Genomic DNA, 19729 nt, shown 5'->3' on the forward strand with positions numbered 1-19729 from the left:
TTTAATAATTTAAAAAAGTAGAGAATATAATCAGGTGCCTCCCCCGAAAAGTTTGTCCGAATCCCGAGAAAAAGGTCAAAGTCAACAGCCGTACTAAATCGCACAAAGAAACATTTGGCGCGCTTTTAAGTACGAACGGGTTTCAATTTTGATAATCCCCTCTTCCCCCTGCCAGTTTCGGCTTCTGTTTGAGATGACGAAGAAGCGGCAGGTTCCTGAGGTCTTCCGGCGAGTGTATGGCGACAATGCTCGCACGTTACGGGACGCCATTTTGGCGCTGCTTCCCTCGCCTCTACCTTCGTCGAATTGCGCTTGCGATGATGGGCGCTGCCTCCGCTGCATGGGCCCGGCCGACCGGTCATCCGCCATCTTGCGGCCGGGCGATCCTGTGGAGTACCATAGGCTTCTCACTCGGGCTTGCGCTGTCGTTTCCGATCAAGCTCCGCGGCTTCATGTCTTTGATCCTACTCATCATCTGGAGCAGAGATATGTCAGTTTCTAATTCTGTCTTTTTCTTTAGCCGGAAAGTACTGCTCAAGATATGCCATTTTTCTGCTTTTACTCAGTCAGTTCCACTGAAATCAAAGAGTTTCTCGTAGGTCCAGTAGTTGATTGGGCTTTCTGTTGCTATTACGACTGTTTTGTTCATTTATCGACGATCGATTCATCCTTTCTTAGGCGATTTGTTTCTCTTGAAGTAGTGAACTCAGATTCAACCTCTTTTTTAGCCACTTCTTTGACATCTTCATTTTCTTTTTTCCTTTTTAATATTTTAATAAAGAAATGAAGTCTCTGTTATGCCTTAAAGATGATAATCTGAGAAGGACTCATTAGTCCCGGACTGGCACTGGTTTGTGAAACTACTTGTCATTATGTAAGCCAACTACTGCCATCTGTCCCTGAAACCTGTTTGAACATGTCATCCATGGCTTGACCTCGGATGAACCACTTAGTGATTGACAGATAGCCTCTGTCAAATAAATATGGATATACTTGGTCACCACTATGGTAGAAGGAAAGGTTTCAATGCAGGATTGAGCTGTATGAAGTTTATGGGTGTTCTTAATTTACCATCCTTCTTTCAGATTGTTCAGCTTGTCATACAGCTGATGCTCAGCGATTCATCAAAATATACTAACATGATATGTGCTGGTTATGAAAAGGCAAGTTTCTTCCAATGCTTATCAATTTTAAATTATTCATTATTTTATTGTCTCTTTGCTCCTTAAAAAATATTGATTTTACTATTTAGAAGAAAACATTAATTGATCTCTGCAGCTACATCAGACCAATAATGTTATTGATAATCTGAGCGACCCAGCTTGGAGTCTACTTTTAACAAGAGTAAGCAAGAGGTGCTAATGTTTATTATATTTCTTTGTCCCTTCGCATTTCTTAATCATCTAATTCTAAAGGTGTTGCAGATAGGTGATGAGGTCATGGTCCACCTCCTGAAATATTCATCAATATTTTTGTTTCTTCCTAGCAACAATCACTTTCAAGTGACTGGTTGTCCGATATATAAGTCTCTTTCAAGCTCCAAGATTTGCAAGTATAAACAACATTGCAAACCGTTGATGCCCCAAAATCAGCGGCCTCTGCTCACAACAGGTTATAACTTATTTAATAGTGGAAATTTAGTGCTACTTTTTCGTGATTTTGGAGGTCTTGAACTTTTGCACATCTTGAAGTGTTTATTTTCTCCCTTCAAATGATAGGATTCATATACAAATTTTAGATTCAGACGGTGTACTCTGGAGATCTGCTTTTGACAAGAACGAATGTATGATACTAATAAAATTGTCTTACCTAGAGTACAACTATGTGATGCAAAAGTGAACAAAGCCTTTAGAGGAATCATATCAGGATTTTGTGGCTATTTATTTTTACATAAATCTGCAGTTGGACAAAATGAGATTCTACTCAATTAGTAAATGTTCTTAAGATAAAAATGCCAAAGGAACTACAGGTTTAAGAAGGAGATTTGTTTGCCTCAGGATAGGGGTAGGCCGGGCATTCGATCTACAAAGGATATGAATAATGCCCTCCTGCTTAAGTGGACTTGGAACCTTAATGCCAACCACAGAAATTTGTGGAGAAATATGATGTGCCACTATCTTTAGATTTCAGGGTATTGGTGGAGAGAGGGAGGTGTTCCCCGTCGTCTATCCCTGATTTGGAAATCCGTTTATAAGCTGCTTCCAACTTTCAAGGCTGCAACCAATTTCTACCTAGGAAATGGGAGGACTCTTTTATTCTGAGCCGACGAGTGGTGCGGTTCCCGCCCCCTTTCTTAGGAATACCCGGGGCTGTACAGGATTGCTATGGACTTTTCATGCTCGGTAGCAGAATCTTGGAGTAATCTTTCTTGGAGTCTTCTCTTCCGCCGGAGCTTGAATGATGATGAAGCTGTAGCCTTCTACTCACTTCTTTCCAGTCTCAATAGTACCATCCACGTATCGATGTCATGTCAATTTGGAGTTCCTCTATCCCGTTCTTCAATTCTGGTACTTCCTTTCCTACTGAATCCATCCTGCCTTTCATTCTCGTTCTCACTGTGCCCAGTCCAACCCTGCTCTGATACCAGCATGTTGGAGACTCGAGTATAAGAGGGAGCTTACCAATTGTGGTGAGATGACACCGTGAAGAAAAATGGAGCTGCTGTGAAGTGCTGCTCTACTGTCTTGACTTCGAGGGTTTAGAATCCTCCCTGATTGAATTTTTCTTTTTTCCCCTCCTCTGCCAGCACTCTCTTTTTATTCCTTATTCCTGTAACTAACTGTCCTCTAAGGGACAGCCTTGATGCTGCCAGGTGGATGGGCTCCATTGGGTCCTTGGGTGTTCCATTCCCCCTTATCTGCCTGAATTGTCTTCTTCTAATTCACCTTGCCTCTTCTGTTGTATACACGTAGAATGATGTTTCCATCAATATCCTATGCCAATTCTTCAACATCTTCATTGCATCGAGTAGAGTGGAAGAGTAGTAGGAGACAAAGAAGAGATTTAGAGAAATCACCTTGTCCAATTGATTTTTTTTCTTTACTCAACATCCTATAACCATTTTATCAATAAATTTTTTATAAAATAAAGTAGTGGTGAAAACACTCAGAATTAGGACTAATCAAGGCTCTCATAAATCTGATTTTGATGTTATCAAAATAAGAAAGATATTATTGTAGAGAGATATGGTATATTTGTAATTTTTCTCTTAGTTTTCCTTTTTATTATGATCTGCATCATTTAAGGGTATTTTTGTCACTTCATTTAAGGGTATTTTTGTCACTTCATTTAAACTGACTTATTTCATTATGTAATCATGGGTGTATTTGAATCTTTTATTTTGTTGTAAGTTGTAATTAAGCCTATTGGGCTTATTTTCCCCTAATTTAGTTCATTAATGAAGATCAGATGTGGCTGCTGCCTCTAGTGTTGCGGCACTCATGATCTCTCTTCTAATTCTACTGTTATAAAATTATAAAGCTAGATATAAGGTAAAAACTGACTGTTTACTCCCATTGTTGCTGCTTTTCTGTCCCCAACAATGTGAACCCAAGAAGTTGGTACAAGGATGATGATGGCCTATCAATGACAAATTTCTTGTAAATATTTGATGATCTATCTTGTCCATGGCATTTTCTTAAGTATGCTAGTGAAGCTATTTGTTCTGACCAACAAGATACGTACAGTTCTTATATTATTGAAAAAGTTTCTTATGATGAAAGCCTCTACTTTTCAGATTTCGTTGAAATATAAAATATTTTACCTCATATCGAAAGCAATCTTATTTCATGACCATTTTAATATGTGTCCACAGTATGGACGGAGCAAACTTCCTTTAAATTTCTATATTATTACTGTTTGGTCAAATTTTTCTTCTATTAGTAAATTTTTCAGGGCCACTAAAGAACATCGTAGTTGAAAATAGAGAGAAATCAAAGTCCAGTATTGGCATGGAGATGCAGACCTCTGGTAGTTCATGGAGCATAAAGAATTATGAAGGTTCTGTGTTCTATGAAAACAGTGCTCAACCCAGGAAGCGTGTCAGACCTTTTAGTTGGCAAAGATGCAGGAAACGCCGAAATACAAATTCCCTTGATGTTGTGCCACAGAGACTTGTCCAAGGAGGATATGCTCTTTCTGGTAATCTATCTTGTAATTGTGAAAAATATTCTTTATAATGAATATTGAAGAAGCTGAGCTGAATCCGTTAGTTTCCTTACTCACAGGGGTTGTGTTAAATTCATCTACGGGAATGTTGAATCATAGAATCTGTACTTCTTCACAAGTTGATTTGTTAGAAAAGCAACGGTGTGAGAAGGTATAACTGTTGAATAGTTGCTGACTACCGTGTGTTTCATTTTAATTTTCTTTATGAACAATGGTTTGATGTTAATCAACAGCTGATCTTTTGTTTGTTAATGATGCCGACCTCTTGAAGATTGGTGATAACTGATTATAATGTTGCAAGCTTTTTAGTTGCCCTACAATATGTTGTTCTCTTAAGTAATTATCTGTTATTACTTAATTGGAGAAAAAATGAGGAATTTTCCAGGGGGTATCCAGAAGTTGTTTATGGCGTTGCAGACTCAGATTACAGATCTAGGCAACCAATACTATCAGTTGATACTGGTCATCATCTATGGCGGAAGCCCCAAAAGTTTCAGACTGATTAGTTTTAGTTTGCTGCCAATAAGATGCTACTAGCTGTATTTTAGTCATTGATTGTGTTAAAAGTCAAGGGGTATTTCAGCCATTTCATTGGTGGTTAATTCAGATATGTGAAAGTTAAGATTGTCCAGAAATCAGTATATGTGTAGAGTGGGCGAAGTTGTAGTTTTTCTTTTATTTTCTGTCCCTTTATATGTTTCTTTACATGTTCTCTTATGAAGGGCATTTTGGTCCATATGTATTTTCTTTACTTAAGCGAGATTAATAAAAGGATTAGGGTTGATCCTTGACCCTAACAAGCAGGCTGCACAATGCAGCTTCTATCTTCTCTCTCTTTATTATATCTTCATTTTCCTTCTGATTTCTCTTTAATCTTCCAACTTTACATGGTATCAGAGCAATAACCTTTAGCTTGCTATTTCTTCTTCTTGAAGTGTGCGACCTCTCTATAGGTTGGATTTTTCAATTTGTTTCTGCTGATAGACTATAAAGTTTAGTACTTTGCCCTCTTTTTGTGCCTTAAAAGCGGGTTAATGGCTTGTGCTGCTTTATAAAGCAGTTAGTAAATGTGTTTGGTATGCTTTAAGGGTTACATGAAATCTTGAAGCATGGTCTAGAAGACCTATGCTTGTATCACCCTTCCTGGTGCACAATGTTGAATTTAGGACCCCATGATTAGAACCTCGAGCAAAGTAAGAGAAGGAGAGGAGAAGAGGAGAAGAGGAGAAGAGAAGAAGAGAGGAGAAGAGGAGAAGATAAGAAGAGAAGAAGAGAGGGAACACGGGTAAAGAAGGGAGAAAGAGAGAAAAGGGAAAGAGCCTTTAGGATGAGAGTGCTTGGACAAATTTGTAGAAGGGGAGAGATACTTGATGCTCTACCCCAAGCCAAGGGCCTCTATTTATAGTTTTTGAGAGGAATTTACAATGCCTCTATTTATAAAGATGGCTACAAGCTTTACATTAGAAAAGACTTTAGTAGACATGTTCACCTTGACAAATTACTCCCTTGTGCCATCTTTATGAGATGACACCTTATTTACAAACATGCCACCCCTTTTGGACGTGTGGGCCTGGGCCCATCTTCTAACACTCCCCTTCAAGCTGGGGGTGAGAAAACATGGTAAATGTCTAGCTTGCTGCAAATGGTGGACAATCCACCTCAATGTGTTTTGTTCTTTCATGGAAGACCGGATTTGAAGTGATATGTGTTAAGGAATAGTCACACGTGGATTAGTGATCTTGAGTTTATTAGTTGGGAAAGAGGCTTCCTAAGTTGGCTAGTCATTTTGGGATGGGCCTTGGACCCAACTTCACATGATATTTGAGCAAATACTCATATGTGGGTCTCCACCTAAACTCGGAACTTCCCAACAATCTCTCATTGTTTGGGAAGGCTTCCCTCCTTTGTAATATGCTCTCTTGAGCTTTTGCCTTAATAAAAATCAGCATCATTTCAAAAAAAAAAAAACATGAAAATAAAACCATAGATACAATTAAAGAGGGACTTCCCAACAATCTCTCATTGTTTGGGAAGGCTTCCCTCCTTTGTAATATGCTCTCTTGAGCTTTTGCCTTAATAAAAATCAGCATCATTTGAAAAAAAATATATGAAAATAAAACCATAAATACAATTAAAGATGCTGAACAAGATGATGTAAGATGTACGAACTACAGCAGTGTGAAATGACCAGACCCTTGTGCTCATTTCTTAATAGAGTGCACGTCAAGTGGATACTCTTATGGAAGTCAATACTAGTCTTCATGATGACCAAAATCCTAAGGTTAATGGTAGAACACAATATATGCACCTAGTGTTAAGTTAATTTACTTCATAGTTACAAGATCAGACATAACGTTTGTAGTGAGAATTGTTAGCCAATTCATGGATTATCCACACAAAAATACACTTAGAGGTTGTTCATAGAATTTTGAAATATTTGAATGGAGGAAATATTTTGACTCATATAATGAGTGAGCTCATGTGGATGAAATAAGTTCTTGTTGAGTTATGATTTCACATTACGGAGGCCATGTTTATGAAGTGTGACAACCAGGCAACGATTTTCATAGCTAGCAATCCAATCTTTCATGAGAGGATCAAGCATATCGAAGTAGGTTGATCTCTTATCAGAGATGCTATAATGCAAGGGAAGGTTGTTACACCCTATGTGAAATCATCTAAACAACTCGGTGGCATCTTTATCAAACTTCTTGGAAGACGTGAGTATTCTATCTTTTGTGACAAGTTAAAACTCTTTGATATTTACGTTCTAGCTTGAGGGGAAGTGTAAGAAATATGGAATTGGGGGTATTTTGGTCCTGGGAAGGTTATTGGATAGTGATACACCAATCTTATTTTGTTTTCTATTTTATTTTTAGCTTTATATGTTTTTCACTTAAGTGATATAATAAAGAGATTAGGGATTGAATTGACCCCCAATGGCTGCTGTTCTTTATGTAGCCTCCTTCTCCCTCTTTTCTCTCTTTTATTCCTTCTTTCTCTTCTCTTTACTTTTTTATCATACAACTTTACATTGTACGAAGCTGGGGTTACTTGACATATACACTGTAACTTTAGGGGGAGTGTTAGAGTCAGGGATATTTTGGTCATTTCATAGGCGGTTAATTCAAATATATGGAAGTTTAGATTGTCCAGAAATTTGTATATGTTTGAATGGCCAAAGTTGTAATTTTTTAATTTTCTGCTCCTTTATTACATTGTGGTATGTGTTCTCTTACGAGGGGCATTTATGTCCATATGTATTTTCTTCACGTAGTGAGAATAATAAAAGGATTATGGGTTGATTCTTGACCTCTAACGAGCAGGCTGCACAATGCAGCTTCTCTATTCTCTCTTTTTTATTTCTTTCTTTTCCTTTTTGAATTCTCTTTAATCTTCCAACTTTACTGATTGCATTGTATATTTGTTAGCCATTGATCCAATTGTTATGGTGATCCTATTGCCAAGACTTTTTGGTTGTGATGCATTCAGACTTGGTATATTTAGTAGGTGGCTTGGGGCAAGCCACTCAATAGCTTTGCTTCACTAGTATTAAGTTAAGTTGGCCTATTGGGAATGCATACCTGTCTCTAATGCTCTGCCAGATGAGGAACTATTACTTTCATGTTGTTTCCCCAAGAATGGTTGTTGAATTTTTCTTCTTCTCTTCTTTCTCTTTTCTCAATTTCTTGAACAGAAATCATTGTCATGTCATTGTTGTTTGATGCTGCAACGAACACCACGTGGGCATGCAAGGGAAGTTGAAATTGAGAAGCAGTGGATGTTCTACAATTCTAGATTGACCCCCTCCCTGTTTCCAAAAAATCGTATCCTTTTCTCTTTCCAAGTTCAATGTGATTTGCAATTAGTCGATTTTTTTAAAGAGAAGATATCCCCTTAATATTTAGACATACTGAACAGATTGAAGCCAAATGATAAAGGTGCAGCTTCTCTAATGAGAAATATCTTCTGCCTGCAAGATAGAGACACAAGTTCTGGATTTTGGACTTCCATTCTTAGTGACAGATTTTGTCCATTCGGATCAGAGTGCCAGTAAGTTGATCATGCACCTCTTTGTCTGAGTTCTGGTGCATTCCAATTTTAGAATACTGAAGCAGTATTATCAAATATCATATTTTCCAAGTATTTGCTCAACACATTCTCCATATGTTACATTTTTTCCCTTTTTATTAATTTTTTTTCTGTTTTATCAGACTTTATTCACTGTTGGCCCCTCTGAAGTCTCTTATACGTAGGTTTCATCGTTGCCATTACTTGAAGATTCTCAATAAGCATTGTGGAGTTCCAACTTCAAGACTCTGCAGTGATAGAAAGAGTGGAAATATGTCTAAGGTTAGCTCCAATAGATCTGGATTACATTGTCAAACCATTGGTGCAATAATTTATTTGTTTATTTTTTGATAAATTTGATGCATGTAGGAACTCGAGTGTGAGTTAATTCTTAGACACGCTAGTTCCCAATTGTTGGCATACATGTTTTACATGATTATTTTTATGTGACATATGAAGATTTGGATCCTTGCTGTTCCTGATGGCAAGGTTTCAGGCTGCACAGAATAGAAACTGCATAGGGTGGTCTCTGTCCTGATATGAAGAGTAAAAATCTAGTCTGTCTCTGTTTATTATATGGGGATTGAATTTCAAAACCAAAATGTCTCATTCATTTGTGCATGAATGATAAAGTCTCATTATTTGTGATCATATATTTCTCAGGAGCGTGAAATAGACACTTCCTTATCATTATTTCGGGTTCTTACTCTACAGAAGAAGTATTCTCACCTGAAACCATTGAGTAAACAATCCTTCTTAAAATCTTATGGTCGTTTCAGTAATAAAGGAGAGGTTTTTTCAAAAAAAACCCATATCAGCAATAAACAGTTTGAGGACCTGAATGGAGCTTACTGTCAACAGCAACAGGTGGTGTCATTCATATGGGCAATTTGCCGGAGTGTAATTCCTTTGGATTTGCTTGGTACTCCATCCAATTGGAGGGCTCTGAGGAGAAACATCTCAAAATTAGTCCAGCTCAGACGATTTGAGAAGTTCAATTTGAGACAATGCATGCATGGACTTAAAACAGCTCAAGTGCCATTCCTCTCAAAAATCACTTGGCCTTCATGCAAGGATGTCCAACTTTTGAAAAGAGCATTCTTTGAAAGATGGATTTTTTGGTTCTTTTCATGTGCAGTTGTACCAATTGTGGTGGCCCACTTTTACGTCACAGAGAGTGAAACTGGGAGGCATAGTGTATTTTACTACCAAAAGCAAGTATGGAAGAAAATTAATGATGGAGCCGTTGCTCATTTGAGAAGAACAACCTACCATTTATTTGATCCGGATTGGCTGGGACAGGTCTTTCATAAAAGGACTCTTGGGTTTTCAAAAGTAAGATTTCTTCCTAAAGAAAGAGGAATTAGGTCTTTGGTGAATCTTAAAGCTCCTTCAAGTGTGTTGCTCTCTGACCAAAAGTTTTGCTTCAAAAATAAATATGTAAAAGCTACATATTTAAGAGATTTTGAGGTGATTAACTTCAGGTCTGTAAATTCCAATCTTTGTGATTTACATGCAATTTTGAAAAGCTTAAAGGTAGAGAATCCAGACAAGTTGGGTTCCTCGGTGTTTGATTACAATGATATTTATGAAAGACTTTTCCCATTCATTACCAGAGTGAGAAGGAATTTACCAATGACAGCAAGGTTCTTTATTGTTGGTTGTGACGTACGGAAGGCATTTGATACCATTGACCAGGATAAATTGATTCATGTAATGAATGAGATTTTGCAAAAGAGTGAATATCATTTGCAAAAAGTTGCTCAAGTCCATTGCACCAAAGATGCTGTCCGTGTTCACTATGATCAAGTAGCAGTTAATGTGGGAAGCAATGCAAATATCATGAAATATACCTCTCTTGTCCCAGACCGTTCATCACATAGCGTCCATGTCAATCAGGTATTTTGAGTTCATTATTTTTATGGTTTTATTTTGTTTTTCTGTTGGATAACTGGTGGAAAATTGTACTTGTGACCAGGATTGGATGTGATGCCATGATTTTCATAGCTATCTAACGAATTCAAATCTTTTCAGTTATGATTCTGTAAAAATCAAGATTTGGGTGAAGGAAGAGGAGAAAATTAAGAGAAAAAAAGACAAAAGAGAAGAAGAGCTTTCTGAAGAGCCTGAATGGCGTCCTTGGGAACTATGCATGAATCCCCAGACTCCTTCAATTAAAAATTACAAAAATGCCCCTATACACTTAATAACCTTTAATCTCCTTATATCTCCCTAACTACATATCCTATGTACATGAAAATTAAACCACTGATATAATTTAACATGCAGAACAAAATTACATAAAAAAAAAATTAACCACTAAAGTGGTAAATTGACCAAAATACCCCTAGATGTATTTTCTAACACTCCCCCTCAAGCTGGAGCATATATATCCAGGAGTCCCAACTTGTTGTAGAATCATATAAATTCTCGCTTGCCAAGGGCCTTGGTGAAGACATCTCCCAATTGATCTCCAGATCGAATAAACGGAGTTACTATCTCCTTTTTAATCACTGCATCTCGAATGAAGTGGCAATCCACTTCAATATGTTTAGTCCTCTTATGGAAAACTGGGTTACTTGCAATAAAGATCGCAACTTGATTATCACAAAACATGCTCATCGGCTCATCCTGATTGAAACCCAACTCTCATGAGACTGACCTAACCCACATCAACTCGCTCACTGTGTGAGCCATCGCCTTGTATTCAGCTTCTGCACTAGACCGACTACAACATTCTGCTTTTTACTTCGCCAACAAACCAAATTTCCTCCTAGGAAGACACAATATCCAGAGGTTGACTTTCTGTCCAGTTTGGACTTTGCATAGTTTGTATAAAAAAAACCTCTATCTTCATATGATTGTTAGGTCTAAAGAAAAGACCTTTTCCTGGTCCTCCTTTCAAATACCTCAAAATTCTTTGTGTAGCTCACTATACTTACTGCAAAAGAAATGTCAGGTCTAGTAACTGCTTCATAAATTATCTTTCCTAATAACCTTTGATATTGTGTTCTGTCATTTAATTCTTCACTGTGCTCATGATGGAGATCATGTCCCACTTCCATTGGGGTATCAATTGGCTTGGCTCCCAACGAACCATACTCTTGAAGCAAATTTGTCACATACTTATGTTGTGTTATCACAACACCTTCTTTACTTTTCACCACTTCAATGCCCAAAAAATATTTCAATGGTCCCAAGTCTTTAGTTTGTAAGTGTGCAGACAAATGAGACTTGATATCCTCAATACCAAAAATATCACTCCCATATACTATAATGTCATCTACATAAACCAAAAGCACCACAATTACAGAGGACCTTTTCCATTGCAAACAAGGAGTGATCACAATGACTCCTCGAGAACCTCATAGATACTACAACCTAGCTGAATTTTTCCAACCAAGCACGTGGATAGTACTTCAGCCCATAAATTGCCTTCTTAAGTCTTCATACTTTACGTGTCTCCCCTTGAGCAACATATCCTGGAGGTTGCTCTATATATATCTCCTTTTCCAAATTACTATATATGAAAGCGTTTTTTATGTTCAATTAATGTAGGGACCGCCCTTGATTCACTGCAACTGAGAGCAAACTACGTACAAATGACAAATAAGCAACAAGCAAAAAAGTTTCAAACATATCAATACCAAAGGTTTGAATATACCCTTTCTCAACCAACCAGGCTTTATACCGTTCAATAGAACAGTCTGTTATACTTGATAGTATAAATCCAACGACAACCAACAACTTTGGCCCTGGATGGTAGATCACACAGTTGCCAAGTGTCCCGATCTTTCAAAGCATCCATTCCAACATCCATAGCTTGCTTCCAATAAGGAGACGAGAAAGCCTCTTGCACTAAAGAAGGGATAGTGCAGGTAGAAATGGACAAATCAAATTTTAATAGGAGTTAGATAAGAAACAAAAAGATAAACTGAGATAATGCATACCGCGTACCTTTACCTATCCTGATACCCTTCTTGAGTGCAATAGGAAGACGTAGATCATTACCTCCAGGATCTTGAGAGGAAGTAGAGTCATGTTCTACTTAGGGAGTCAGTGCTAATACTTCTTTCCGGCATTTATATGCCTGTAATGGTTTCTCGACAGTGACAACATGTAATGGTCCAACGGGCTCATCAATTGGTACAAGGAGAACTGGTGTCGGGTAATGTGAGACAACATGATTAGAAAGTAAAGACACTGAGGAAAAAAATGGTACATTCTTAAAGAGTAACGTCAGCAAATACAAATGTTTTTCTAGTGGATGGGCAAAAACATTTGTACCCCTTATGTGTACGAGAGTACCCCAAAAATTCACACTTAACTGCTTGGGGAGATAACTTATGCCTAGAAGACCCAAATACATGAGCAAAGTAGACACATCCAAACACACGGGGAGAAATAGCAAATAATGGCTTGAACGGCAAAAGAATCTCTTATGGAATTTTTCCTTCTAACACAGACAAGGGCATTCTATTAACCAAGAAACAGGCTGTAAGAACAACATTACCCCACTAAGATTTGGGCTCATGCATATCAATCATCATTGTCCTAGCTATCTCTAGTAAATGGTGATTCTTAGGTTCAACGACGCCATTTTGCTGAGGGGTAAAGACACATGATGTTTGTGTCAGAGTGGTTCCATCCACTCTTATTAGAGTTTGTGGTCTGAGTTAGATACTTGGCTTTCCGTACCTTAAACGGCTAGTCTTTTCGGGTTGTATTGGCTAGGTATCTGACTCAGAACTCCGAAGTTAAGCGAGCCTGAGCCAGAGTAATTCTAGGATGGGTGACCTCCTGGGAAGTACTCTTGCCTAGGACTTTGACATGGTATCAGAGCTTGGCACGCCACGGCCCGCGTTCGTATCCCGTGAGAAACGGCTCCAGAATGGGCGGGGTGGGTGTCAGAGTGGTTCCATCCACTCTTGTTAGAGTTTGTGGTCTGAGTTAGATACTTGGCTTTCCGCACCTTAAACGGCTAATCTTTTCGGGTTGTATTGGCTAGGTATCTGACTCAAAACTCCGAAGTTAAGCGAGCCTAGGCCACAGTAATTCTAGGATGGGTGACCTCCTGCAAGATACAAAGTGATGCAGCAAACTGATTTTTATTTCATTGAAGAAAAGTTTGAATATATCAAAGGCCTCAGATTTTTCCTTAAGAAGGTAAATCCAAGTGTACCTACTAAAATCATCGATAAAGGAAATAAAATACCTATGACCAAACTGACTAGTCGCAGGACAAGGACCCCAAACGTCAGAGTGTATAATCTCAAACAGATGGTTGGTTTTATGAGACGAGACTGGAAACGAACTTCTATGATGTTTGCCCAGTTGACACGACTCGCACTAAAAAGAAGAACTCGAAGGAAGGTTTGGAAAGACTTGAGTCAATTTTGTTGCAAATGGATGACCTAGCCGCAAGTGCCACTATAGAGGAGAATATGCGGTATGTAACACTCGATTATTATTCTGCCGATGGTTTTCTTGGTAGTATAGCCCATCTCTCTCACGAACGGAACCAATCATCTTCCTTGTCGCGAGATCTTGAAAAACACACTGAGTAGGATAAAATGTGATAGAGCAACTCATGGACTTGGCTAACTGACTAACCGACAACAAATTTAAAGGAAACTTGGGAACAAAAAACGTAGATTGAGGAAACAAAAAGGAAGTCGGAGTAACATTACCTACCAGGAGAGGTAGAACCATATGCAATATTAACATGTTTGACAGACAAAGACTTTTTTAAATCGGAAAACAATGACAACATACCTGACATGTGTCTAGAGGTTACTGAGTCAAGAACCTAGGACAGTGATGAGCGAACATGATAAGTTGCCATACTTGAGTCAACTTTGGTAGAGCTAGGAAACGGAATTGAAGCATGAGCGACTGAGGTCGAGGTAACTGAGATTTGAGCCATGTGCTGAGCAATTTGTTGTTGCCGCTGTATCAATCGCGGTATCTCATCTAGAGCACTAAATGTAATCAACATAGAAGAATCTACACTCCCACTTCCACTATCAGGAGTTGTAGAATTAGCCCAATGCTGGTTTCCCAAACTTAATCCAACATCTGTCAGAATAATGATTATTTCTGCTACAATGAATACACTTCCTTTCTAACTTACCATCATCACGTCCTCTATCTCGGCCCGGGCCCTCTCTACCTCGGCCTCTACCTCTATCTCTAGAGGAATCTATAAGGGTTGTTGTAGTAGTGGAAGCATTAAGAGCAGTGGCTTCTATTATCTTACCTCTTTTACCTGTTCTAGGTACAATAGTCTTCTTAGCCCTCATAATCAGATTAAAAGTGGTAGAAAGAGTAGGAATTTCATCTAAAGCTAACACCTGGGCTTTAATAGCATCAAATTTAGCACCTGAACCATCCAAATATTTTGCAACAAGCAGCTAATTTTGCTGTTTTCTCAACTCATTTTCATCCGTAGTAAATGGATGATATACATTGATGTCCTGCAATATGCCAAGAAATGCACTATGATTTTTTGTTACTGTTCGATTTCCTCTTTTCAACCCAAAAAAGTCTTTATACAGCTCATAAACACGAGAGAGATTACTCTCTAGTACATATGAAGTTTCTAGAGACAGCCACACAACCCTTCCTATCTCACAATTCATCACTTGATTTCCAAGAGTAGAATCGATACTATTGACAATCCACCTCTGCCTCCCAATCATCATCTGAAGGCATTGGGGGATCATCTCGGATAAACTTCAACTTCTTTTACCCTTAAGATACATTGACACACTTAACCCAATTAAGATAATTAGACCCTGTCAACTTTCTTTCTACCCTTAAGATACATTTTGACACACTTAACCCAATTAAGGTAATTAGACCTTATCAACTTTTCCGAAGTAATCATGAAGGTATCATTTCCATCAAACCCAGAATTTCCTCTAGCCGGAGTATAAACTTCTCTTGTCTCAGCCATAATATTGATATATGATCACCGAAAAATTCAATAAATTTTAAGAGAAGTAAATGAGTTAGAAGGTTGAGCAATAAGTCTCTAATGTGACTAGTCATTGTGGGACAAAAGAGGGCTTATCCCAACACTAGTGTTAGAGCAAGTTGTGTGTGTAGGCCTAATAAGAAACCCACTTGTGAAAGGTCTTTTATCTTTTCTTAAAAGTGCAAGGAAGATTTGAAAGAGAGGTTAAGAGGGTTGGAATAAGAGAGAAGGGAAGGAGAGAGAAGTAAAGTAGAGGAAGAGAGGGAGATAGAAGGAAAAGAAAATAAGAGATGAGAAAGAGAGGAGAGGTGCTCGGACATGAATTTGAGAGGGGAAAGAGGGGAAAGAGAGGCAAGAGAGATTTTGGAAAGGTTTGACTGATTTTTCCTTCAGCTAACTCCCCTATTTATACTTTTCCAATTGCATTTTTTGGGAAACTCTTCAATCAATTAGGGTTTCCTAATTACATAATTCAAGGATTTTTTTTAGGAAATTTAAAAACCACATCAATTTAGGAGAGATTCTAGGAATTTAAAAGATTACATCAATTAGAGAAAATTCTTTCTAATCTAGTATGATCCTTTCTTTTCAACAAGAGGCAAGTATGACTCTTATCTTTGACCAGCCCCTTGAGGGGGCATTGTTACCTTTTTGCCCTCATGCGCCACGCTCCTTGTTCCACCTCCATTTTCTGTTTTGTGGTGGCGCCTCTTCTTTCTATTTTTCTTTTTCTTCTCTTCTTCTCTTAGTTCTTTGGGGGTAATTTTGGGTTTCTATCAGGGCCTAAGCTCAATATGTAATCCCTAGGTTATTTTTGTATTGTAGGCTCAATGGGGTGAGAGCCGGATAGTTCGTGTTCGTGGATGTATGGGGGAGTGTGGAGCAGGAAAAATCCCACATTGAGAAATTTTAAGAGAAGTAAACGAGTTATAAGGATGAGCAATAGACGTCCTAAGTGGTTAGTTATTTTGGAATGAAACTAGGTTCAACCCAACAAATTCCCTCTAGATCACTTCTTAAGAAGATTTTCATCAACATAGACTATCTAGCAATCTCAGAATTCCTATCAATAAAATATAGAATGATCATAATAGCAGCGTGGAAATCCACAAGTCCTTAACAATTTTCCACTTTATTAAATTTGTCAAACCACCCTCAAAGGCTTGTTTCAGTCCATAGGTTGCCTTTGTCAGTCAGCTTACTTGTCCTTTTTTTCCTTGCGCAAAAAAATGAGGATGTTGGTCAATAAACACGTCTACATCATCATAGAGGAAAACATTCTTAGTATCTAGCTGAAATAAAGGTTATCCCCAATTAACAACAACAAAGAGGAGAATACAAACCGAGTTTTATCTAGCCATGGGTGAAAAAAGTATCTAGATAGTCCACTCTTGAAGCTCTTAATGTAATTCACTTGAACATGAGCTATCTAGATAGTCGATTCCTGAAGTTCTTTATGTAATACTTTTGAACTTGAGTTAATAATGGTGGGTGACTTTATGATTATAGAAAACAAGTTGTCATCTTAATTGCCGATAAATAATTTTATGAGAAATGAGAAAGAAAAGGTTATTGTACAAGTTCTGTCTAAATCAAACTTTGACAATTCATACTCTAAAGAAACATGTTTCTTATTTAAACTAGTTTTTTTTATAATTGTCTTATTATAAATGGCTGTTTTTCATAAGTGAACCTCTTAAGCCTGGAATTTGCAAGGCAAAAAGCATATTGGCTAATAAAATACATGATTATGTTCTCGTCTTTGACTTTTTGACACCAACCATGGAATCACTTGTCATCTGTAAGGTTTGCTGTTCTACTGTTGCAACTCTTTTTTTTTTCTTTTTATTTTTTTTGGTTATGATTGAATGTGACAGGTACTCTAGTTAATCTCTTCTTTCTGGTTTTCAGTTCAGAGTTAAACAGTTAAGGAATCAATGTCTTCTTCACCTTCTTCATGAACATGTGAAAGGCAATTTAGTGCTACTTGGTCCTTACTTGTACTTGCAACATGTGGGTATTCCTCAAGGAAGTGTATTGTCCTCTCTTCTTTGCTCGTTTTATTATGCCTCTCTGGAGAAGAGGATAATTTTCCCATGGCTTCAGAAGATTCAAAAAGCTTTGACTTTTGGGTTCGAAAAGTCTGGTCTTCAACACGACGGCCCTGCACTGTCCAAGTATATATTATTGAGATTGATTGACGACTTTCTCTTCATATCAACATCAGAGGACCTCGCAATCCATTTCCTTTCTAGGATGCAGAGAGGCTTTAGAGAATACAATTGCAAGATGAACGAAGGGAAGTTCTCTGTGAATTTTGACATCAGGGATAAATGTGCTGGATTTCAGTCGAACAGGATTTATAAAGGTGAAGACGGGGTGTCTTTTCTTCCTTGGAGTGGCCTGCTTATCAATTGTTGCACTCTTGAAATACAAGCAGATTATACGAGGTTTTGACTTTCTCCAACAAAGCTACTTTGTTTTTCATTGTACTTGCATATTATTGTTGTTAACAAACCATTAAGTGCTCTCCTTATGGTGCTAAGCGTAGAAAGAGTAATATTTTTTTTTTGAAAAGGGTAGAAAGAGTAATATTTACCATCCTTTTGGTTTAAAAGCAATAGGCAGGCATGGGATAATGTAGTTTACATGGACATAACTGCTGCACTTCACTTGAATTGATTACGACTAGATAGAGAACGTGCCATTTCCTGCCAATATTGATATTCATATGATGTTATTACTGTTGTAGTTTTTACATTGGACAGGTATTGGGGTATACATATGAGTTCCACAATTACAGCTTCAAACCAAGCCAAGCCAAGGTTAACTTTGAAGAGGAAGTTGTGTGACTATGTGAGACCGAAGTGCCACCCCTTGTTTTATGATTCTAATATCAATGGATCAAGAACCGTGAGACTAAATGTCTATCAAGCTTTTCTAGTATGTGCAATGAAGTTCCACTGTTATATGTGTGCTGTGCCAAATCTCAGTGGTCTATGTCCCAAATACTGCTTACAGATTATTCAGAAGTCTATAAGGTATGGAAACGCCAACTTTGTTACAATTTTGGTGTCTATGAAGTTCATGATCATGCTATTAGTTTTGCACTGATTTGGATAAATGTGATGTATTATCAGTAAATCTTAGTGCATTGCTTTTTATTTACTGTGTAGTAATCTATAATATGTGATTCAGTGACCTATCTTAACCTATTATGACTTGTCAAATGTTATACCTCTAAGAATCTCTGCCATTCCAAAATTTTCTAACTTGGACATGGTTTCATTCAGTTATATGTATAAGCTTATCTGGCACCAGATGCATTCTCCGAGGCTCAGATACAATTTTAGTCCAATTCTTAAACTGAAGAAGAAAGAAACTGATTGGCTTGGACTCTCAGCCTACATTCGGATATTAAGGAAGAAACAATCTCGGCATATAGAGCTTTTGAGGATGTTGAAGGCCAAGCTTCAAATGTACAGAGAATTGGAGAACACTCAGGAATTACAATATGCAGTAGATGACTCCCATTCGTCCTTGCTTTGGAAAATCAAGTTTTAGCCGGGCAATGAAGTTTCTGCTCTCCTTCTATTGAAATTGCCTTTCTTCTGTGTCATGCTCCGTTCTATCTATTATCGGGTATCAATAGTTTGGGATCTGACATGAGTTGCAGAATGCAGACTACATGGCCGTTTCATTGGCATGAACTGTTTTTCTGTGGCATTTTCTTTCGGGGAGTCATTTCCAGGTGTTATCATGTTGGAATTTGCTCTAATTTGTTTTATTTTTTATTGCTATTTGTGTCTGATGATGGGTGATGAACTGTCTGAATAAAATTTCTCATCATTAAAAAAAAAAGGGTTTGTGTCCCAGTTATTCTCTAAGTTCATGGAAATTCTTTGTCACTTGTACAACATAAGGAAATTGGTAAATTTGGTAGAATCTGCAGACTAATTCTTGAAATTGAACTAATGAATATCCGGGAGTATCCATAGAGTTTTGCTTAGAATAATTCTTCAAAATCGAACTAATCAAGCTTTTTAACTATGTGCAATGAAGTTGGGACACGACTTGTTAGGCTAACTTGTTCTAAGAAAAACTATATGGATTCGCTTAGAACAGGCTTTTCTGCTTAGTTTTATTGCATGTGCAATGAAGTTTTGAAAAACAAGAATATTTCATCACATTCATTCTTGACTATTTTTTCACATATATCTGCATAGTTTCATTGCATGTGATATTTTTTAGGCCACCAATGTAGAAAAATAGTTGAAGAATGAATATGATGAAAATATTCTTGTTTTTTAGATCTCTACAGATATCCTGGGTCCAAATTGAAAAAAAAATTGCCCTGTTAACTCTATGGCCGGTACTTCTGTTTGGATTAATGTTTCTATTCAATATCTATCAGTGGCCAAGCACTTTCTGCTTGATCTTTAACAATTGATTTATTTTCAATTATTTGTTTTATCATTTTTATTTTTTGTCTTCCATTATGCATTATTCTGC

At 37.6% G+C, this 19729-nt stretch overlaps 1 protein-coding gene across 1 annotated transcript; it reads left to right on the forward strand.

The window, feature by feature from the left end:
* The first annotated feature begins 193 nt into the window (after positions 1-193).
* Positions 194-19051, forward strand: LOC137966051 (telomerase reverse transcriptase). Its single transcript, XM_068812510.1, has 13 exons — positions 194-490; positions 1086-1163; positions 1279-1344; positions 1425-1611; positions 3883-4140; positions 4227-4318; positions 7865-7994; positions 8076-8220; positions 8382-8520; positions 8902-10137; positions 17129-17667; positions 17986-18258; positions 18511-19051. The coding sequence occupies exons 1-13, from the start codon at positions 194-196 to the stop codon at positions 18779-18781; spliced, it is 3711 nt and encodes a 1236-aa protein (XP_068668611.1). The 3' UTR covers positions 18782-19051.
* Positions 19052-19729: the final 678 nt, after the last annotated feature.

The sequence above is a fragment of the Aristolochia californica genome, unplaced genomic scaffold (assembly GCF_029961685.1).
Source record: "Aristolochia californica isolate CCGP_79_NKW_82.1479 unplaced genomic scaffold, dmAriCali1.0.hap1 SCAF_5, whole genome shotgun sequence".
NCBI classification, from domain to species: Eukaryota; Viridiplantae; Streptophyta; class Magnoliopsida; order Piperales; family Aristolochiaceae; genus Aristolochia; species Aristolochia californica.

Coding starts and splice junctions, on each gene's coding strand:
- LOC137966051 (XM_068812510.1), top strand. CDS start 194: ATGACGAAGAAGCGGCAGGTTCCTGAGGTCTTCCGGCGAGTGTATGGC. Junction 10,138..17,128: donor ATAGCGTCCATGTCAATCAG/GTATTTTGAGTT, acceptor TCTGGTTTTCAG/TTCAGAGTTAAACAGTTAAG. Junction 18,259..18,510: donor ATTATTCAGAAGTCTATAAG/GTATGGAAACGC, acceptor GGTTTCATTCAG/TTATATGTATAAGCTTATCT.